The sequence below is a fragment of the Nothoprocta perdicaria genome, unplaced genomic scaffold (genome assembly GCF_003342845.1).
Source record: "Nothoprocta perdicaria isolate Ctin4 unplaced genomic scaffold, notPer1 scaffold_0, whole genome shotgun sequence".
NCBI classification, from domain to species: domain Eukaryota; kingdom Metazoa; phylum Chordata; class Aves; order Tinamiformes; family Tinamidae; genus Nothoprocta; species Nothoprocta perdicaria.
This window is the reverse complement of record NW_020454092.1, coordinates 11,482,343-11,505,546: the sequence shown is the minus strand read 5'-3', so window position 1 is coordinate 11,505,546 and position 23,204 is coordinate 11,482,343. Positions and strand designations below refer to the sequence as shown.

At 47.8% G+C, this 23,204-nt stretch overlaps 2 protein-coding genes across 2 annotated transcripts in view; one reads left to right on the top strand and one right to left on the bottom strand.

Annotated features, from left to right (window-relative positions):
• Positions 1-1,804, top strand: part of TMEM37 (transmembrane protein 37) — a 3,119-nt gene extending 1,315 nt beyond the window's left edge. The window contains exon 2 of the mRNA XM_026049874.1: positions 307-1,804. Within this exon, the coding sequence (XP_025905659.1) occupies positions 307-873 (567 nt within the window). The 3' untranslated portion in view covers positions 874-1,804. The remainder of the gene's footprint in view (positions 1-306) is intronic.
• A 2,581-nt stretch (positions 1,805-4,385) lies between these two features.
• Positions 4,386-17,863, bottom strand: SCTR (secretin receptor). The gene is made up of 13 exons (XM_026049261.1): positions 17,788-17,863; positions 17,213-17,339; positions 14,236-14,346; positions 10,139-10,242; positions 9,714-9,811; positions 9,040-9,172; positions 8,561-8,714; positions 8,408-8,468; positions 7,757-7,826; positions 5,794-5,885; positions 5,557-5,695; positions 5,323-5,364; positions 4,386-4,538 (listed from the first exon to the last, which is right to left on the bottom strand). Exons 1-13 carry the CDS (start codon positions 17,803-17,805, stop codon positions 4,386-4,388), a joined length of 1,302 nt encoding a protein of 433 aa, XP_025905046.1. The 5' UTR covers positions 17,806-17,863.
• Positions 17,864-23,204: the final 5,341 nt, after the last annotated feature.

The following is a 23,204-nucleotide window of genomic DNA, read 5'->3' as shown; positions in this document are numbered from 1 at the left end:
GGGTGTTTGCAGCCCCAGGGGGGTGCACAGCCCTGGGAGGGTCTATGCGGGGCCCTGRAGAGGGTGCGTGGCCGAGGGGGTGGTTTTGAGGGCTGAGCAGTGCTCCGGGATCCCCAGGGGTCCCCAGGGGTCCATGGCAGAAAGGTTGTGGGGGGGCCTGGGGGTCTGCGCTGGGCTTTAYCCCCCATCCACGGGCAGATGGTCCCAATGCACCGGCCGCGTCCCGCTCGCCCGTCCCCGTGATCTCGCTGCGGCCGGCTAAGGGCAGCGCGGAGCCTCCCGCTCACTCTCTGCTCCCCGGCGCAGCGGCTGCTGGCGCGGCGGCCGCCACAGAGGCCCTTCTTCGAGGCGCTCGTGCGCAGCCTCATCATCCTGTGCGTGGCCGTGGCCGTGGTGCTCTCCTCCATCTCCGTGTGCGACGGCCGCTGGCTCTTCGCGCGGCGAGAGCTCTTCGGCCTCTGGCACTTCTGCAGCGTCGGCAACGGCAGCGCCCTGAGGTGCGTCACCGACCTGCGCCTGGCCGGCGTGGAAGGCATCAACGTGGGCATGATCCTCATCAGGAGCCTCGTGGCCTTTGCCGTTGTGGTGGCCATTTTCGGCCTGGAGCTCCTGATGGTCTCGCAGGTGTGCGAAGACGCCAACTCGAGGCGCAAGTGGTCGCTGGGCTCCATTCTCATCCTCATCTCCTTCCTGCTGTCGTCCGCCGGAGTCCTGAGCTTCTCCGTCCTCCTGAGGGACCACATCACCTTCACAGGCTTCTCGCTGACCTACTGGTGCGAGTTCATCGCCGCCTTCCTCTTCTTCCTCAACGGGATCAGCGGCCTCCACATCAACAGCCTCACGTCCCCGTGGAGCCGGCTGGGGAAAATCTAGGTGCCGAGGGCTGTGCTGGCCAGACTGGGAGAGCAGGGAGCCRCACGTAGTTTGGGACAGACACTGCGTCTTGGCTTGCGGATGGACCCGCCGTAGAGGACTGCTCGGCACGATGGGACCTCAGACCAGCTGCTGYGGAAAGGCAGCTTTCCAGAGCGATGGGTTAAGAGGGTTTCGCCGCTGCAAAGACCAACAGGAGGGTGAGGGGGAGCCCTGCGCTTCCCGAGCGGCAGCCCATGGGAACAGCTCCAGAGCTGAGCATCTCGGCAGTCGCTGCAGTTTTTGAATCCCTGTTTGTGCCTGCTGTAAAGCAGGAGGCGACGCAGAGCCTGGCTGCTGCGGAGCCGCCTCCCTGCCAGCACAGCAGCCCGTGGGAGCGTCCTCAGGGCGCCCAAGCTCCTCTCATCTMGTGCCTGTCCTCTACCTGCTGGTGAAACTTCTTGTGGTTTTAGTTTTAAGAAAAATATTCGTACAGGTCTCATCTCTGTGGTTCTCGTAGCTGGTAGCAAGGTGTTTGTTTAATGTGCAGCATTTTGATGCTGCTGTTTTTACTGGGCACGAAAGCGCCGCAGCAGCAAGGCTGAGGAATCACCGGTCCTGCAGAGCCCCTGGGCTCGCTCCCGGCTTGAGGACAGTCTCCTTTCCATAGCTTTTCTGTTCCAGCACTCTTAAGCGTCTTCTGAGATCCAGTTTCAGGCCAGGTCTAGACATGAGGCTTACTAAGGTCAGAGCCGCTCAGGCTGTTGCACATGCGTTGATGTCTCCAGCTCCCTTGGGATATTTGAGGCTCTGTTGGAACTTTCTGAACTTCTCTCAAGGATGACACGTACTGGGATGGTGCCCTTAACCTGCTCTGTGATCCAATCCCTTTTTAAAGGTGCTTTTGATCTGGGTTGCACTGTTCAAAGCGTGACGGGGGGCTGGCCTTGCAGACACTGCTAAGGGTAGAGCTGCTGGTTTTAGCAGAGCGACTTACCCCATGGACAGTCTGCAAGGTCCAGCYCCAAATCATTGCACTTGGATGTCAGTGGTTGGTAAAGTGCCTTAAATGACCGGTGAGCCTGTTCTGGTGCCTAGGGATACCCTGATGGCATCTAACATGAGGCAAGGGCCTGGGTGCCCTTGGCTTGTCCAGAAACCTGGAATGGACCTCGCCAAGCACCTTCTTGGTGTGATCCAGAACCCTGTGCACGCTCCCTGTAGTCTCCATGGAGCACAGTGCCTTCAGCCTGAAACCCTGGCGCTGGGCAAGGTCCAGAGTCCTGGTCCAGAAACCCGGCCAGGTCCCTGCCTGCGCGCTGGGCTTGGCCCTTGGCCTTGGAGTCCAYGCAAGGCTCGACACGCTTGTTAGTGACTTGAGGCTGCTCCCCTAGCCGAAGAAGTGGCCTTTTGTTGGGGCAGGGGATGAACCGATGAACCCTCAAGTCAAAATCTCTTTTTTTTTTTTTAATGTTTTTTAACTGGCTTTGTGTTATGCTGCTTGACTGACTTGCTAAATCTGAGTGAAGAGGCATTTTGGTGGTTGAATACTGCAAACCGGGGCTGGCTGTCTTGGAGATGTCCTTACGTGCAACAACTTACCTAGCGGCAGCTGGCAACCATTCCCTTCCTGAAGGCTGCTCAAGTGTCAAGCAAGATTCCTGGAGTTCGCTAAATAAATTTTCTCTGAAAATATGAGAACTGCAGTTCTCTCCTTCCACACTTCTGCACTGGGCTGCAGGTTTAAGGGGAAGTGGGGCTTGTGTAATCCCTCCAGGCACCAGTTCTGCACATTTACCCACGGGATGGGTGAAGAAACGCTCGCTTTYACCCTCGCTGTACCGACAGCTTTACTTCAGGGCCGGGCACATAGATTTCCAGCTCCACCACTGCATTAGTTTACACAACCTCAAGGAAATGAATTAGCAGCTGTTTTTCTTTCTCACTCCAATGGGATAGACTGCTGGCCTGTCCCAGRTCATTTAATGTCTCTTAAAAGCTGAGTAAGGAAAAAAAATAAAGAAAATAAAGAAAATTCACATTTTTTTTCACTTCCGAGCACACAGTCCCCTGCGGTTCATCCTGGATCTTGGTGCCAGTGGGCATGGCATGTGCCAGCCCCATGCTCCCRAAATCAGCTCTTCCCCGGGCTCCTGCGATAGCAAATAATTGYATCAGGCCTACTTAATTACACCTTATTGGATCTCTTCGTCTATATTTCTTCATTAATGCAGGAAGAAGGCGCTCGGCTTTGAAACAAGCAGCTGCTTTGGCTCACTGATAAATGTTTAATTCTCAGATGGGGAGCAGACGTGTTGTTTCCCTGCTCCTGTTGGTTTTCTTTCAGCTTTCATAGGCCAGAGAGAAAATTAGGCTAATGATCGTATCCTTTTGGAAAGACCTGACTTGCTAAATACACGGGGACCAAGCAAACCCCTCAGGGGCTGGGAGGATCTGTTGGCTTTGAGTAATTTGGTTCTGCCAGTGCTTTAAGCTGGAGGGAAAGGTGTGATAAATGCCCATTTTTTAGCTGCCTGTCATCGGGAAAGCCAGACAAGCATCGCTCGGACCAGGGAAATAAAGATACCAAATTAAATACCAGATTTCATTTCTGTTGCTGGCTGAGTTTGTTTACCTTTTTAAAGCTCAAACCAGGAGAATTCACCTAACAAGCTGATCCATAAAAACCCAAAGCTGCAACACCCGCAGCAGTGCGGATCCTCTGGCAGCTCGGGGTTCAGGAGAGCTCTTTACCTGCCCAAATGGTGGCATTTTTCACAAAACGCTCTCAAGTGTCCAGCTCAATTCAGCTTTAAACGTCCCCAGGGCTTCCACTGCTTCCCTCCAAAGACCAGCTGGGCAAAACTCAGTGGTACAGACAAAGYAGGAAAGTGTCATCTTACGGAGGTTTTCTGACCACCTTTGGAATTTGCTATAATAGCTCTTTTTTACAGTTTCAAAAAGCCGATGTGAATCCAGATTAGACCACTGTTATTTCTGAGGTCCCTGCTGTTAGAGCAGGCGAGGGAAGGAAAGTCCGAGCTTGCCTTTGCTCCCGGAGCACGGATACATGTGGGAGAGGAGGGGGCTCAGCCGTGCCCAGCAGCCTGCATGTGCACTGCACGCAGCCAGGTTTTCCATCTCAGTCAAATTTAGGGGGGAATTCATTTCRCATTTCAAGCCTAAGGGTTGCATTAAAGTTTGGAGCATAACGTTCACCTTGCAAAGCTGAATATCCTCACAGCTTCAACGGGAGAAGAAATATAAAAATCTGCAAAATCACACACTTGGCTTAGCCTGAAGCAAGCTGAGAGCGCGCCACATGAAGGACAAAAGGCCACATCTAAGGTAGGAATAGCAGCTTAAAAACACTGATGTGCAAAGAAACACAACCGCGGCCGGAAACCCAGAGAGGAGGAGAACGTTTTGCCCCGTTTCGCTTTGCAGAASAGCTCCGGCGCTGCACAGATGAAGAAGGTGCTTCCCGAGGGGCTCATCCGCAGGCACGTGGTGCTGTCGGGCCCGGGTCCCGGCTACAGCGCGCGGGGCTCCGGCGGGATCCCCCTGGCGCCGGGCAGCTCCTGGGTGCAGCCGCTGGCGCCGGTGCTGCCCGAGGCGCTCAGCGGCTGCCGCAAGCGCTGGCTCAGGTGCCACTGCCTCCATTTGCGCTGCACCTCCTGCTGCACCTGGGCGGAGAGGTCGGGAGAGGTTGGGAGAGGTCGGGAGAGGTTGGGAGAGGTTGGGAGATGCCCGGCTGAGGCCGGAGCCGCGGAAGGGCGAGAGGAGGGCCCGGCCCCCTGCCCGCGTTCGGGTCGTCCCCCCGGCTCGCGCCCGTGCCCGTCACTCTGTTGCTGCACAATTTTCAGCTGACCTGCTTTTCTATTAGAAATGTTAATTGGTGTCGAAGCTGCTCACAGCTGGCCTTGGCGAGTGTCTGGGTTAGATTTTTCCAGGATTTTTATTTCCTTTATAAATATGGGACATCCTTAAAAAAATGCAGATTTTCTGTTCAAGGCAACCTTTTATGAAACCCTCTTTTGATAAGTTCTAGCACCTTTTAGAGTGTTTCGAACCCACTTCTGTTTCAAAGTAACCTTYCAAAAAATCTGAGGGTCTTGCAGGGCTGGAAAGCGTTTCCCCCACCGATAGAACCAGCAGCATTTGGGAACACAAGCTCTGGTCTGGGAGAGCAAACTGCCATACAACAAGCATGGAAACGGTYCCTCTCCCAGAGATTTACATGATAAACCCCAACAAACTGGAACCTGTAGAGCTTTTGATAAACTCCCTTCTAAGGATCAGAGAAAATAGGTGTGGAGTGAGAGCTAATAGCACCGTATGTCAGATTTTCGGTGTGACTGTGTGCAGGAAATGGTCTTTTGGGGATTCCCTGCTCCCAGGGAACAAATCCCAGGGATTSCTGGGGCATGCTCGAGCAGTGAAGGAGCTGGTGCTATCCACAGAACTCACCTCTCCATTCAGAAAACAGTAAAGTACAGCCACGACAAAGCCCTGCAAGATAAAAACAACAAAAAATCATAGATTCAGAATTGCAGTTCTGTTTTTTAAATTAAGAGGAACTATTGCAAGGGGGATGGAGCAGCTTGGGTTCTGCCATGGCAGCTCTCGAGTGGGATATGCATGCTACATCCCTTTTTTTTTTTATTTATTTATTTAAGAAAAGAGTGCAAAGGCAAATGTTACCTGGAATGATCCAAGAGCTAATTCAAAAAACAGCTGAATTTCCATTGCRCCACTACTTGCATCTTCAGGAAAAAAAGCAAAGATGATGTAGTGAATGCCGAAGAGCGGGATGAGGAGGAGGGTGGACTTGGCGAGTCTCCTGCGAATGGGAACACAGGGAAAAGCAGCTGTACAGCRGGGCAGGCGGAATTAGGWAGAGGAGTYGGTGTGAGGAAAGGTGCTGTGCAGAGGACATACTTGTACTGGTTGATATCCCCGCTCCTGCCTTCGGGTGAGCTGAGCTTCCTCATCAAAATTCTTAAAATGTTGACAAAAAGAATGAAGTTAATCTGAAAGGGAAAAAAAAAATGGGAAAAAAACAGCAGGAACTGACAGGAAGAGTAACAACATGTGTGTCTGGCAGGTGTCACAGTCCCTGTCACTGGTTGCCAGGGTTTATTATGGGGGCAAATCAMTGGAGAAAAGAGATCAGATGCACTGGGAAAACCACTCCCAGCTCTGGTCCGCAGGCACTAGCTGAGATTGCAAATATTGCCTGTTCCCTCTGCCTTGCTGGGAGAGGGCGAAGTAGTTAAAAATGGCAAAGGATGAGGGTTTAAATAGTGCTTCCCTTTCTGTTTCACCCCTCTCTGGGGGTGGAAACTAGATAAAAATACTGGTCTGTTTCTGGCCTGGGAAAAGATGAGGCAATAGCTGTTTCTGCTGTGGAGCCAGGCTGCGGGTGTCCTTCTTGCTAAAGCAAGGGGGACACATAGGACAGGAGATATTTAAGGTTTTGGGAAGGTTCAGGTTTGAGGATTCTGGGGATTTTAGCCACCAGTGCATGTAGTGTGGGGCTGGCAAAGGTCCTTTGGGAGAAGGGAGGTGGGATTCCCAATGGGATGAGTTGCCGGTGGGGGAAGGTTAGTCCCAGAGCACAAAAGGGTTTATCAGTGTGCATTTTCTGCCCTTTGAACTGCTAAGGATTACGTGTTGCAAGGAATAGCGAGATAAGATCTCAAATCTGCAGGTTTAACTGTTTGCTTGTCTTGGTGGCTATGGGCTGGAGGGGCTGGACTCGTGCAGCCCGCTCCTGTCTTGGGCGGTTAAGCTAGATGTGATCTGTATTTTGTGGAAATTTAGAAAGGGATGGTGGGTGGCTCTCAAAAGGTGATTTAAGATTGTGGTTTTCATCTGGCAGAACTTCCAGGTCTGGCTGGAACTGCAATATCACTGTCTGGCTTCTGGAGAATAAGCGTTGCTTCATTAAGAGAAATAAATGCTGTGGTGCCTTAACACTGATTCTGAATCATTTGTGTGGTTGCCTTCAGCTTGCCTCAGGGGATGAAGGTATGTATGAGCAGAACTTCAACCCAACACCTCTGCTGTTTGGGTTACCAAGAGAGCATGGAGCAGTTGTAGCTTGTTTTGCAAATATAAGGGGTCCTACTGGCAACAAGGAAACTTAAATGAACCCTTGCATGTTCTCACTAGCGGTGTCAGCGGATAACTTGAGTATAGGTAAGGCTGGCAAGTACCAGGGCTACAGATGAATCATTGTGGACAGGTCTATCCCAGAGCATCACACCTGGGTAAAACAACTGTCACCAGGGACAGACCTCAGCCCCTTCAGCCCCAAAAAAGCTCAAACCCTCGGTCTAGARTATTGTTTGTACCGAATTATTCCTTATATCACTACTGCCATGCAGTGCAGTACCTTGAGCTCCACTAACACATGCACCTTGAAGCCCCTGTGCTGCTCTCAGCTCTGCAAACAAAAAGCAATGGGCATGTTAAGGCAAGCTGGGTTTGGCTTTGCCAAGAGGGGCAGTGACTGGGAGACACAAAGACTTTTGTACTGAAATACCAAAACCTGCAGCCATTTGTTTCTCCTCCGGAGCCTTCCTTGAACTAGTCCAAAACAAGCTTCCACAGGCCGGCTCCGACCCTACGAAATCAACAGGATGTGGAAACCCGATCTTCTCCAGGCTCTGGCTTCTTGGGAGGACACTCTAGCTCTCCCTGTGAACTTAGCCCCAGGGCATTACTTACTTAGTAAATCCTGCCGAGCAAAAGTTGCTTAAGCAGTAATTTGTGTGTCACACCAGCTCGGGCGAAGATCATTTCACTAACACACTTCTACAGCACATTGAGTATATGATCTCTGCCTCTGCCATGCTTGAAAATACAGTTTGAATGTGCTTATCCCAGAAAGACTTACAAAAATAGACAAAACTATAGGGCCTCTAATGATCCACCAGGTATTGGCATCAGTGTTAACGTCCCAACACCTGTAAAAATAGAAGAGAAGGTGCATTCAGTTATCAAAACACTGGCATCTTTTCAAWGGGTTTAATCTGTTTTGCACTTCAGACAGAACTCTGTTCCTTCTTTTATAAAATTTATTGCCTGTTCCCTCCTAGCTGGTACTACATTTCAATAAAACCATGAAAGAAAACTGTCAACCCACACTGGACAAAATTGTATTCTGCCTTTAAAGTACAAGCAGTTCTCAAAAGTTTGGAAGGGAAGGGTGAAAGGAGCCAAGTTTCACTGGTCATAAAAGTCAAATACAGATGTTGAAACATGATCATGGCCTGGATTTGTACTTAGAAGTCCTCTCCCACCCATGAAAATGCTACAGGGATTTGAGATTCTTCTTCAGATTGGCCATCTGGACCGATGTTCCCCACCAGCATGGGGATCTGCCCACGCTGGGACCCAGGCTTGCACCACAGCTAAATGGCATCTGGTTTGCTTCGTCATCAGCAATTACAAAGAGCAGGAAACCCACAGAGCAGCCCAAACCCACAAGTGGGGAGGCCGCATGATCCTGCATGGAGCACAACCCTCCTTTGTCTGACCAACTTACCCAATATTTTCATGGAACTGCCTGGCCATGGCCCATGCCACCACAAACACAGTTGGGGTACCTATAGATGGAAAGGCTAGTTACTGCTCCACAAATCCACCTCGAAAGCACAACAATCCAGCAATTACTCTTACTGAAAGGAGACCATCGTACCCCATCCAAGAGCGATGAACCACCAGAGAAACTTTCTTTCTGAGAAGAAAGAAATGACCAGGAGAGTGTGGAGGTAGAGCCCCTCTACAAGGAGCCAGCTGTAGTTGGCCATGATGCAATACTGAAAGAAGACCATCGTGAGTTTACATCCAGCCTGAGGAAACAGAGTAGAATTAACATGTGCTTCTGTTTCCATCTTTTTTCCTAACAGATAGGATACTGATTAATAAATCTTGGCAATTAGAGGACTAAGCTGGTGACAAGAAATCAGGGTTGATCTGATAGCTGCAGTACTACCCTAGGTTTGGTCCAAAGTAGGGTGAAGTGTCAGGGAAGAGAAAGGATCTACCTTTTCTCTCTCATAAACTGCTAGGTTGCACAGAGGCCTAGCATGCAGATTTCCTTCCCTGCACACTGACCACATCCCAAATCCTGCCAGAAAAGTGGGATATGGAGGAAGCTGGCACTGAGGGGATTACCGTGTACACCCCRCAGTAACTGGTGTCTTCGGAGGAAAACAAAACAGCATCCTTGATGAAGTTTGATGAGGCTCGCAGGATGAACGACACAAACAGATGCATGTGGATGTAGTTCCTTGTACAGCGAAGTCTCCTGTGCCAAGAGAGAGAGTCTATGAAGTTGGATTCCTAGAAAAACACGGACAGCTTGTTGCTGTAAACATGAGGTTTCAGTGCTTGCTAATGTTGAAATGACACATTAAGACCGTTCTGTTTTCATGCTTATAAGAGGAAGATTAATTCATTTCCGAGGAGGGATGACCTAGAGAGGACCCTAAAAAGCTAAAGTCACATCTGCTCCAATCAAGTACTTAAAAAAAAACCCATAATGTGGCCAGAAAATTTGACACTGCAAATAACTACACTGACACRCTTGCTCCAGCTCCTCCTTCTGCAATTGTGAAGCATCATGAAGCCAAGCAGCTGCCAGTTACCCAGAGCTGGGCAAATTTCTTTGTTTCATTTGCATTATTCCAGTAAYGTTTCCTGTATTAAGCCCCCAGACTATCTGGGTCTGGAGGATTTCCAGCCTCAAAACTATTTGGCAAAGCAGTTGGGGTTCTTCTGACTGGAGAATCCTCCCTGATATTAACTGTAAGGGGAAATCATTTCACCGAATAAGCAGCCTCGCTCACCTGAAAGAGGCCAGGATCACTAAGGCTATGAACAGCGTCACGAGGGAGGTGCAGTATCCAACAGTGTACATGGTCTTCAGAGTCGTGAAATAGGAACGCTGCAGAGGAACATACATTCACATCTTTGACTATATAGCAAAAGTCACCCCATACCAAGGGAAAGGTGCTCCTTACTATTTCACAAACGGATTATCTTGTAAAAGCAGCTCCTTCGCTTTTGCCCTGGAGCAACCCACTCTGACCATTTGGAGGAAGCATTTAGAAGAGGATTTGGAGGAGCATTGGAGGAAGCTGAAGTACACCCACCACCCTGCCTGGTTGTCCTCCTCCCACCATGGCATTATTCAGTCACTCCAACAACCTGAAAACTCTCCTCCCTCCCGGCCCTGGAGCAGGGATCTACCCTCACAGGCGCTCAGACTCACTCTTGCCTCATTCACGGTGTCATCTACGTTGTAACCACAGGCAATATCAGGTCTTGGATATGGGGCTGACCAACCCTCGCTAGTACAGTTTCGATAGACAAAACCTGCATGGAGGCAACAAAAAGGGACAAAACCAGGTGTAGTCATTTCCAGTGCCATTGTTTTTCTCCTCTGCAGAGGCATGTTGCGGGAGCAAAGGGAATGTTTCCCCCCAGGCGATCCATACCCCATAGCTGGAAGTGAAACACAGTCGAGTTAATTATGTTGATATTTGCCCAGTGTACTTGTGGGGGTCATGCTGTTGTTTGCCAGCTCAGGGATGACTGTGATGGATGTGTTTTTATTAATTGCAACATTAAAAACACTGTAGAGTACATCTGGTGTTTCTTGGCCAGAACCCCAGGATCAGCAAACACGTGACTCAGTGAATCACGGATTTTTTCCTGCTCTAGGCAAACCTCACACTTTCTTGAATGTCCTCCTCACGCAGGTATCTTCATTGTGGTTTGTCATAGTCTGAAGATAACTCTAATCTTTAGCCGGCCAGTGCAGGACACCAGAGTGCTGCACTCTGCCATCACCAAGTAATTTATTAGTGCTTCTTTGGTTTTGGCTTTAAACACATTTTTTTGGTGCAATTTAAATGAAAAGCTAAAGTCTAGTCTCCACAGCCAGGTCTGGACAGCATTTTCTACTGCTGATTTCCTTGCCTATTTGCAAATTACAGGTTAGCATGGGATTCACCTCACTTAGTTGTGGTAAATTCTTGGGTAAAGTGGTTCCCTCAGCATTGACTTCCTGGTCAGTGGAGAGAAAGAGACATTTGCAGAATTCATCTCATTTCAAGACAGACATCTGCAGAGGGCAGTTTGTCCTACTCCTTTCTCTCCGTGTGATACCAGACTGCCTCAGCTCACTCTTAAATATCTGATTTTTAGACCCCTAAAGCTAAGATGGATCTCCACCAAATTGCTCAAGAGTAAATAYGACAGTCTTGAACATGCTCACATTGATGTTAGATGTGGATTGTGAGAGACAATTTACGATCTGACTGGGAGAAAATGACCCTAGCAGACTGAAAGGTTATAGGTGAAGAGAAACTTTTGCCAAGAGATACTCCCCCCTGTCTACTGTTCCAATCACACATGAGAAGGGTAGGAGTCACCCTTTGAAAASGGGGAGTGAAATCCTGGCTCTGCTGCAGTGATGGCAAAGCAGCAAGGACTTGGAGGGGGTCAGGAAGCAGGAGCCCTAAGCTAAAACTTTGGCAGAAAGCACCACAAGGAGAAGTCTCCCTTTGCCTGCACATTGAGCTGCAAATGCAGGAACTCTGGAGCATCCCATTTCTGCAAATAATCCCCACAGTGCTGAGGGACTCGAGGGACATGCATACACAGGGCCACACTGAGCACTGGTTTATGCTCTTTGGAGCCCTGCTGGGACTATCAGGTTTGGGTCAGGAGTCCTGCTACCTCCGAGGTAGTTGTGGTGACCTGACCGCATGTCTGCACTTGATTTGGACTCACCTCTGAAGAAAGGCAAGGCACAACAAACATGCTGTGTTCTCCAAGGAGGACGAGCTCTGGGTGTGACAGTGTCAGACTATTTTTCTGAGGCTTTTAGGAACATTTTGTTCCAGCTTAGCATCCTTGGAAGGGCTAGGCTTGTTTTTTCAAGCTGTGTTTTCTGTACCCTACTGTAGCACAGCAAGAATACAAGGAAGAGACAAAGCTCACCCACCGTTTCCCCTTCTGCAGCATGCCTGGCACACAGCAAGGAGCAATGTGGTGGCAAATGCTCTGCTTCAGCCTCAGCTGAAGACAAACAAGAGTGCAGAGCTTTTAAATATGCCTGTAACTTGTGTCTAAGGGTGTCAAAGGGGACCAGAGGAAACGAGGGAGAAGAAGTGAAGCTATATGTTGGTGCAGGTAGAGCACAGGAGACCGCAGGAGATCGTTCCACACAGTTCAAACAGTGTTAGTCACTGCAGCCAACACACATTCTGTGGAAACCTGCCATGTGCTCTGTTTAGAGAGGCCTCGAGGCCTACAGCCCATCTGGCCATGACTGCCCCATGTTTGTGGATGCCCTAGAGGCCTGCAGAGCTGCCCAGGCATGGGGAACAGGGGCATTGGGACCGGGGCCTCGTGAGGTGGCTTCCTCCTCCCCACAACCTTCATACGTTTCCCTCATGCCTGCGACAGCTGTGGGTCTGAACTTCAGTAACATTTTGGTTCCTGCTTGTTTTGTTTCTTTGGGGTATTATGTGGGAAGGGGCCAGACAGCCTGCGCGCCACATGGTCTCATAGATTTCAGCCTAAATCAGAAGAACCAGCAGAGCAGAGGTTGGGCTTTGGATGCAGATCCTATCTGCGTTCCTTAACATATGGGTCTTTGGCATTTGTGGCTGCCTGTCTCCTTTGTACACAGCAAGGAAAGAAAACTTTTGCTTTTCTTTCAAGTAAACAAACTGTTGTTTTTCTTTCTGTCAAATGACTTAAAACAGGGCAGCAACTGTAGCAGAAATTCAACGCATGACTCACAAGCCAGCCATAGTGTAAAATCAGCAAAGAATGCGACTGTGAGAATGAGAAGAAACTATTGTTGACTTTGACCCAAAATGCCAGATGCAGAGACCAGAATACAATGTAAATGCCGACGGACCATGTCTTGGCTTGCTCGCTTGAACGTTGTCACTTTGGTCACGGCTTATTGGAAGCGACTCAGCTCCTCGATAAGGAGGGCAGCTAAAGTTTAAAGCTGTTAGACTATCTCCGAGATAATGCAGAGCACGCTGGATTTCTAATTATAACCTTTGGATGAACAAATTTCTGTTTTCCGCCCTGAACGGCCCTTTCCAAGTACGCGAGCGGCTCGTGGGGGCCAGAGGCAGCGAGCAGATCCCTCTAGCGGCTGCAGCAGCCCAGGTCACATTTAACCAGTGCTGGGATGCTCGAGACTGCGAGTGCACATGGTTTTCTCAGCCATCTGTGTCTTTGTATACTTTACCCTCTACCTTTACAGCAGRTTATTATTCATCAGGCAGCTAGAGTTTGTGTGGATATGCAATACCACAATATAGCTTTTAAAAATGTTCCCTAAATACTTCTCCTCTTCCTTATCTGTTCTTTGTTAGACAAGCTAATCKCTTCCTCCCTCCCTCAATAGACACTGGCTGCTTTTCTGTAAGTGCCAGCCTCATCAATCTATGTTCTGCACTCAATGAATGAAGAACCCTCTTCTGACCTGAATCACTACCTCACTAAAGGGAAAGGCAAGCACATTTCTCAGGCATTGTTAAAAATAGAAATTGAAAGGAAGTAGGCAGAAACTGCTAGTTAATATCTTGTGATTACCGTAGTACCTCAGAAATAAATTTCACTTCATTTCTAGCTTAGAAGTCCTACRGAATGGATGACAAATGTTGCCCAGGCTCATCTCTTTCTGAGTGAGTAGTTCAGTGAGCCATGGGGCTAATGCAACCTGATGTCCCACGGATTTGCATCTGTTCTTTGGGTGGAAAGGATGGCTAAAGGATGAACCCTGGCGGCAGATTTTCTCTTGATGGAGCCACAGAAGGATCTTTGCCCYTACCTGGATGTTTTCCCTGTTTTTTTTTTTTTTTTTGTAAGACTTAATGCTGTGTGGACTTTTCCCCCTTGTCAACCTTCTCTGAAATTGACCTCTGACTGTAGGAGTCATTAGAAGGGGGAAAACAGGCAAAAATACAAAAACACAGAGCCTGAGAGAAAATGAAATAAACTCTTTTCTCTAGGAAACTGTGTTTAAAATTTGCTTTTTAGAATAACACTTACTTCCCACACTTTTCTCAGATTGGCAAAGACAAAAAAACTTAAAACACCTAGCGAATTAATTCAAAGTTCTCCTGTATTCAGCTTAGCGTTGTGAAAGGAGCTGYGAAGTGGCCATGAGCTTCAAATAAAAAATTGTTTCAGTTCTTTGTTGTTCTTGTTGTTTGTTTGTTTTTAAAGCAGGAACAAAATTTCATCCTTGGGGTTCAGTTCTGGCAGAAGCATCTTTGTAAATGCCACATTTGATAAACACAACGGGCAAGAAAAGCATATTTTTAGTGTTACCTTTTTTCCCTGTCAACATCTGGAAGAATCTGGGGCACTGAGCATCAACAGTCTGTCCCACCACAGATGAAGGCCAGCAGCTCATGTTATCCCACATTCCAGCACATCTGCCTAGAGGACAACAACAAAACACTAGGCAACATCATGCAAAGACCATGGACCTATTGAACAACAACCCTCGCTGAAACAAGGATTTCATTTCCCTACTCTGAAACACTACAACTCTACTCTGAAACACAAACTTGATGGAAGAGAAGAGGTCCTTTTGATCCCTGAAYGAAAGAGAAGAGGTGTCATTGAGCAATGCTGAGACCTGAATGTGAGAGAAGAGGATCTGTTAAGATAAACTGGGGCTTGGATGGGAGACAAGAGGTCCTGCTTGCTTCAAACTGGGCCCAACAGTTAAAAGGACTTTGCCATTCTGGTTCTTGACTCCACTGGTGTCCACTAGCCAGATAAAGAGGAGCCTGGACTGTGTTGGATCTTTGAACGGGCCCCTGGCCACCAATCTCTCCTCTGGTAAATATTCAATAAGCCTGTAAAGTTGAAGGAAGCCAGATGGGGCTGTTTTGTCTCACTTCATCCTTTCTAAAGCTTCCACTTGGAGTCAGACTGGTGTTTTCCTTATATAAACCTTGCATAAATACAAAAAGATATAACTTGAGCAAGAGTTTAAACAGCTTCAAAATGATACCAGAGAAATGGCAGAGAGATACTGTATTTAAGTCACCCTTAAACCAGCATAAATCCTCTTCCACTTCATCATCTCTTTCATTACGCTGAGACTGTGCTAGAATGAATAACACCAATGGACCACTCTGTGGCTTGGCCATGGGTATCAATGACTATTTTGCTTCAGGAGAGCAAAAATTTGCCAAGCAATTCCAGTGTCTATGGCTATCAAGAGAAGACTATAAAGGGAAGACCCTGGATCTATCCAGGACCACCCTTAACCCTGCCAGATCTTGGCATATGTTGAATGTCCTGGACCCTCATTGAAAGCCAGGGAAGGATGTGCTGAGTACCCTCTTCATGTGCATTAGACTTCACAAGACCAGGCTCCACCAGCCTGACTAAAATATTTGCATTTCCAAAAATCAATTCCTTCCTATACTATGGTAATAGGGCCTGGAAATGAGGAGCTTTTCACAGCCAATGTGGCTCAGTGCTGGTGCCCTCCCTGTGCCTCTGTTTTGCTGACTTGGTAACCATTTATTTCAAAGCAATATAGTTCATCTACAAACAAAACCTCCCCTTGGGTGATATTTATACTTAGACATGCTGTAGTGTTTAGGTTATCAAACTTTCATGCCAACAGCCCTGGCATGAAGCCCCCAAATCAGACTCGATGCACAGAAAACCTTGGCAAAATTATGACAMCAACATAAAGAGCTAAAAGAGCAGCTGAAAGAGAGCTGATATTAGCTGGAAATGCCTGTCAAGTAAAGACCTTTACTTGTAATTGTGTTTTTAATGCCTTTTCCATAGATCTAGGGGAAGAAGCACGGATGTTAGGGTCAAACTTTGTCAAACATCCTAATAACAAAAGGCCTCAGCAGAATTTTTACGATTTGGATCCAAGTTAAACCAGATTAAATTCCTGCCRAGCGGCTGCTATTTGACTGAAATCAAACGAGACCCTCTATAAAATGGCACTGCCTGCAAATCCCAGTGTTTGTCCCCACCGGTGAGGCTTAGCTTGGACGTATCTTCAGCGCCCTGGCGCAAGGGAAAGGCAGAGTTCAGTGTCACAGCTGTGCCATGGGATCAGAGCGGAAAAAGGGCTGGGTTGTCAAACTGCATCACTGCCCAAAACCACTGTCCTCCTCGGTGAAGGGCACCAGGACTGATTTATTCCTATAATTAGACTGCTCATATACAAGGAGGCAGATCTGTATTCTGCAATATCTAGCAACCAGCAGTGGCAACCCATCCGGGCTGTGAGGCTCACAGGGATAAAACACAGGTAGGGAAAAACATCCAGCACGGTAAGAAACCAGGCAATAAATCTTCACTCTGAGTCCTGCCTTGGGCCAGGTACTGAAACACGCCTGTGTTTCCCCACTGTCAGCTGGAGAGGAAGACTATGGGAGCGAGCAAAGCCGCACGTCRCTCCCTGCGGTGGCTGGTCTCTGTGGGGACACCCTGCGCTCAGCACCTCTCACGGGAGCTCTTGCCCTTCCAGGACGTGCGGGATGATGGCACAAAGCAGTGGCAGTGGCTGGTCATGCACAAAAACCATTGCACCTGCTGCCTCCATGCTGCAAACTCTGTGCAATGCTGGCTCGGCCACTGCCTACAGGGCTAGCACTCAGCTCACGGGCAAGCTTCACGATTTGCTTCCAGCTCTTTCTCTAGGACCCCTTGTAAGCAAACACATTCACTCAGCTGCAAAAGGGAAGCTCTCCACATGCTGAGGAGTTGGCATGACAAAACCTCCCCAAAGCAAAAATCCTTAATAGGGTCATAAATCTCAGAAATGAGAGACTTCTGTTACAAGAATGTGAGTTAAAGCGAGAAGGAAGCAGTGGGGATCTTTTGGCTGTGCAATTTTCATGTTGGCCATAAGTATTCATTGATTTCATTTAGAAGGCAAATTTGTTGAGTAAACCTGAACTTAGTGGGCTCACTTTCTAGCATTTTTGTCAAAGATGACAAGAATTCCAAAACCCCTGCAGTCCACAAGATTTACTAAACTGCTGTTGCTCTCATCTGCTCTCCAGTGGTGACAAGCCAAGCAGCTGCATTAGAAGATGCATAGTTCAAAGATACATACAACTATGATTTAATGTCACAGTAAGGTCTAGATCCTGCTTTAGGAGACTTATAGCAGATCTTATGTGATTTCCTGCTTCTAGATGAGATATGCGTGCACACTGGATGCCTCCCATGGGACAAAACACAGGAGAATCGGATTTTGCAGCCACCTACTTCACCTAAAAGCAGTTTTTAACTCGCGAGTCCGTTCGCCCTTTACCTGCACCCAACAGCAGATTGCTTTCAGGCGTCCTGTTCTTTGCCTCTAGGTAGAGAATCTCAGCACAATTTTCTTCCTCCTTTTTCAGGACGCTCAGGAGGTCGCAGACAGGTGGGACGGCTCTGATCTGCAAATTTTAAAAGCAGTGGAATCACTTCTCCTCTTACAACTTAGGTCACCTCCACGGGATTTGCCTTTCTTAGGCTCWCATTGTCCATGCACAGACTGAGTTACTGCCTCCTCCCATTTGCTGGTATTAAATTGAGATAAACAGGTCAGTCGGCTTGTTCAATATAGCACATGAGCAAGATGAAAAACTGCAACAGCATCCAGGGCTTTGCTGGGATCCCCTAGGGCAATTGCCAATGATTTATTTACTTTTGGCACTTTTAAACCATAAAATTTTCCAAGGTAACATGCAAAATGGCCCAAATATCTCCTCTGATTGCAGATCACCCAAGTCTGACTTACTGCAACGGATTAGGAAGCTGCAGGAGCCAGCATGAATGCAGAAACTCACTAAGATTTTTGCAAGGAAATCAATGATAGGGTTCATCCTAAGTATATTTACTCACCTTCGTGTCTTTCTCCATCCTCCTTCTTCAAAAGGCAGGGGAGAAATGCTAATCCKGATGTAGCAATTAAATACGCAGTTTATTTTATGTGCAGCTGGATCAAAATAAAAGTACAAAACAGCTAATGATCATTAAAATTGCATGCATTAAATATCTCTGCAAAATGTTTKGTAGGACAGAGTCCCAGCATTTAAGTCTTGCTGTGGTTTTACTGATGACACATTCCTTAAGTGCCTGGGATATTTCAAGTTACAAGCAATATACAGGGAAAAGTGCTTTCACTATTTTGCTGGTTTCCATAATGAGACACCATGAGGAGTGGATACCACCGGGTTTCCATTATAACAAATTAGATAATTTCTCCCTCATTAACAACAACAAAAATCTTTATAAACTCCCACCAAGGAATATATATGAACCTATAGACATACACACACACACCAAAGACTAAAAGCAAGTAATTAGAGTGTATCATATGAAAAATGTCAGATGGATTTTTTTTAATATATTAGTTTTAGGAGCAGTTAACCTGACAGAATCATATTAATGCTCATTCTAATAAAACTTCTGAAATTGCTGATCACTTTCAGACTAGGTTTTGGTGAGAGTAGCCGCTGAAAAGCTTGCAGTGAGGATTTTTAGACTATTACCTTTACTATGATAGCTCCCAGTAAAGGATGAATGAGATTTTAGCTGAGCAGACGTCAGAGATTAAGACACCGCTCACTGCAGCTGCAAGCRTGCTGGGGCTTACATTTCTGAACAAAGTTTCATCTTTTGAGCAGTTTATCATGCCTTATCTATCTAGTCTCTTCTGTTTAGTCACAGTGTCTTTCTCGCTTGCTGTGATCACCGGCACCCTGTGTGCTGCCCCGGGAAAAGACAAGGACAAGAAAGCAAAATGACAGCAAAGCCAGTGCACTTTTTCATTGTGAAAGATGAAGAAAAGGCAAAAAAGAAAAAAAAAAATTCATAAAATGCATTCATGGGGCAAACAATGCCTAGGTAGAGTTCAATTTTTCTCAGATGGGGCCAAATTCCTGCTAGAACAAAACAATTATTTTTCCTGTTAGTTGCAATGGACTCTTTACACAGGTGGAGAGTTTGACCCTTTCCTGAATTCTCACTTTCAGGTTGGGTGTATTTCTTGATAGCTTTAATTTAAACACACTTTTCAACACCTAAGCAAACTGACTAGCGCCTCGTGACCGCAGCCCAGGCTGCCAAGGGAGGCATTAGCAGCACGAGCCAATTCCCCTTGCGGGATACCTTGCTGCTGTAAATCTCCACACAGCATCGAGTCCCATAAAGGTGGGTGAGTGATGCTGCCCTCTTTAGATAGATGGGGAAACTGAGGCATCACGCACCTTGCACCTGCCAAGCAGTGCAGGAAGCAGCAGAAGCATGAATAAAATAAAAGACTSCCCCCTTATACACAGACTTTTGGAAAGACACAGTGCTTCAATAAGCAGGTGTGCTTGTTGAGGCAACATGCGATTGCATGCAGGTGGGAACAAACACCTACCAGGAGGGCTGGGATGCAGCAGATGATCACCCAGATGACCCGCATGGTGTCCCAGAGCGCGGCTCCCTCATCCCGCGGGCTGCCCCTCCGCTCGCTCCTCCGTCCCTCCCAGCGCTCCCGCCTCGCAAGCTCTGACCTGAGCCAATGTTTCTGTGCAGCTGCAGAGCCCCGGGGAGCATCAGCGGTGACAGGACCCCCCTGCCCTGCTCTCCGCCCCCATGCTCTCCTCCCCCTCTGCGGAGCCTCCTGTCCCGGGAACAGCAGCTCCTCTGCGGAGCGTGTTCCCGCTGCCAGCTGCTCCCTGCTCCCCATCACCATCATCGCCGCTCCCACGGGAAGGGACGGCATGGGGCTCCAGTGTGGATGCCCGCAGCTCTGCACATGCGGCCATCCCCGCATGCCCACGCGAAGCGGCCACCGTCACCGGCCACCCTGGCCACACCAGAGCTGGGGGAAGACGTGGGAGAGGAGGCAGCGAGAGGCTCYGCTCATCCCATCCACCGGAGAAGCCTGGAGGAGCTACCTGGGCTCCAGGSTCTCCAGTCTGGTCTGGTTGCAAGGTGCCGTCGCGGTAGTTTATTGCAGGATGGAGATGGGAGCCCTGGGGCTTCCCCATGGGCAGCGCTGAGCCCTGGCAGCTCGGCACTCTGCATTGCTGCCAGTTTTGCAGTTAGGGCAGAGCTCTCAMACAGGGACTGTGGGATCCCGGCTGCCCCAGCGGGTCTGCAAGCCCCTGGTTGCCCAGTCTACTTGCAGTATCAGGAGCTTGCAGCAGTACTGAACGCAGCTCCAGGAGAGAGCTGAGGTCTGCCCAGGTGCTAGTGCCCATCCCCAGAGTGCTGCCACCCCCAGACAGGGTAAAATGCCTTCAAGCATCTTTTACCATCTTCTGCAATTTGTCCTCAGCCCAGACTTGGGACAGCATCTGTGCTGAGACGAGCGCCCTTGAGACTCAGGGTCTGCTCAGGAAAGGCAATGACCACGGGGGCAAACATCTATCTGGCTTGTTGTTTGTGCATGGAAAATCACTCGCTGGATTCAGCAAGTCATTCAGCGAGTGGCGTGAGAGGCAATCCCAGTTGCCTAGAGTGTTGTCCTCTCCCGCACGTCTGCTCCCACCCCAGGACCTCCAGCTCGGTGTCCCCTGGGATCACTGAGGTGCAATAGCCTTTCCCTTAGACAGCATCTTCATTTCTCACGGTGTCCCCAGAGCAGCGTTGGGCCCAAGGCCAAGCCGAGCATGACATGAGCAAGCTCATGCAGCGAGTTTCCCTCAGCAAGGCCCATGTTTCTGTCTTCCTCGCCCCTTCCACACCAGACTTGCAGGACCTTCCATTCCTTTAAGATTTCTGCTTTACCAAAGTTTGGCTGACATTGGTCAAAGCAACTGTTAAAAGGGGGTCTGAGAGGCAGCCAAACGATGTGATTACAGGAGTCAGAAGAAACCACACTGGCAACCTTTCATCCTTGCCCTGGGGTGCTAAGTCATTCTCTCTTTGCCTTGGGCTCACAGCATATTTTATTATTCCATTTATACTGTAACAACTCCCCCAGAAGGCAACCACTCCTGCTCACATTTGTGGGCTCTAGGRAGCTCTCTTTGCTCTTAATGCACTTCCTAGTGTGGGGCATCTTCTGAAATAGGTTGCCCGGGAGCTTTGGAGAGAGGATGTTGGGTTTAAACACCAACAGCAGGAATGAAAAACCTGACACTTAGTGACCTTTGCATTACATTCCTATGTAGTGTGAAACTTTGAAAGATGCTGGATGCAAAATAAGACGCGGAGAATTCTCTCCTCTTAAAACCATAGTTTGGATCACAACATGCCAGATGTGGCTGATGGGGACAGACACAGTGGATTGGGAAAGGCATCAGCAGCAGCAGACTAAAGAGAATTATAARCAAGAATTCACAGAACATGGAGTTTGCTTGGTTAAGCACAGTAGTGTTGCATTTTGCTATGTGCACCTGCCCTAATTCCTACTCAGTATATCCATTTTATGTGTCACATCTGGAATTTCTGTCAATTTTCTAATCTGAAACACAAACAGAACATTGGAATTCATTCATGGAAGACTCAGCTGTAACTTTAGGAGCAAATGAAAGAAATTGCTTTGAGTTATATTAGTCTGCTTGTACGATTATTTACTTATCAAGTGTCAACTTTGATGTTAAATATTTATTTGTTAATACTTAAAAATTCCATTAGTGGTTCAGTCTAATTGTCCATTTTTTCCTGGTCTTCACTAAATAAGTAAATTGCTTGAAATCCTTCTACTGCTTGTTTTACAACCTAGCCACACATTTTTCATCTGATATTTAGAGTATGGATATAAAGTGGAAGTGAGAATAACCTATTTAAATCCTCCTTCACCATCTTGATTTATATTACTAATGTCAAGGAAATCTGCAGATTTACTGATGGATAATCCCCACTTCTCACCTTTTTCAGTGATTTGCTGCCATATAGAAACATTATGGAGTGTTTTTCCAGAGATGGATCATATCCAGCTCCTCCGGCATGGAAGCAGAGGGGGATTCCAGCTTGCACTCAGTGATGGCTGTGCAAATAGACAGGGACATCCATGAATTGGGTTTCTGTGGAAGGAGAAATATCTTAATTTACTGTTTGCTCCATTTTGTCCCATTCACTAACATGTTCCTGTAGCCTTTTTCTTGGAGATGTGAATATAGGACTTGCTTATCTATGGATCTATGAAACTTCAGGACATGATCTATATAGGATATGGTAAATAGGCTCAATTCTATGTTTGGTGTCAAAACAGGCTGTGCAGAAACACTCTTTACCCCTATATGAGTGCTGAAAGTCAACAATTTTATGAGGAAGAGGAAGAGGAAGAGGAAGAGGAAAAGAGAGAAAGAGAGAGAGAGAGAGAAAGAGAAAGAGAGAGAGAGAGAGAGAAAGAGAGAAAGAGAGAAAGAGAGAAAGAGAGAAAGAGAGAAAGAGAGAAAGAGAGAAAGAGAGAAAGAGAGAAAGATTTCTGTTTTTCTATGTAAAGTGTATTTAAAACCTTAGGCAAAATAAGCAGCAAAGCCCAACACATGCTCCTGAACACAATGCACTCATGGCAGAAGCAGCTGCAGAAAATAAGTGCAAATTTCTTTGGTGTTGGATCTTTCTTTGGATTTTCCACCATCTTTCTTCTGTTCCCTACACATATACAAGTAAATGATAAAAAAAAAAAAATCACACACACGCACAAAAAAAAACCCCAAAACAAAAAAAAACACCATATCAGTGATGAGTGGCCAACTGAGAAAAAAAGTTTATGTTTCAAGAGATTTTTTTTTTAATATTTAAGATTAAGAATATATAGGAAGTAGGGAAAAAAAGAATTTTTTTTCTACAGTGTAAGAAAACTTTCAAAGCCCGTTTCAATGTAAAATAAGAAGAAAAAGTCCCTAAAGAAAACTGCATAATCCAACCCCCCCTCGCCGCCCCCGCGATAGGAGTGGTACAGCCCGGAGCCGTTACCCGTTGCGTAGCAACTGGCGTCAACGGCCGCGGCCCGCGCGCCGCCCGGCGCTGAGGTGAGCGGCGACACCGGGACCGGGACGGGGATGGGGACGGGAGGTGGCGGCGCTGGAGGTTGGAGGCCGGGGGATGTTCATACCCCGCATCGTTTTAAACTGCYGATAGGATTTCTTCCCCTGGAAGCCATGTTTTGCTACTACAAGGCAGTCTCTTGCTTTTCAGCTCTCGCTTTCCTAATGGGGAGCRCCGACCAAGCGAAGGAGGGTGGCGGTTTTATAAATTAAAGTTAAGCACAGCCGAACAGCGGGAGTGGAAAGAATGTAGGGCCTTGTGTTTGTAATTATTTTGGCATTCCGTTGTCTAGGCATGGTTGGGCTCTGCTGCTACCTYAGGAC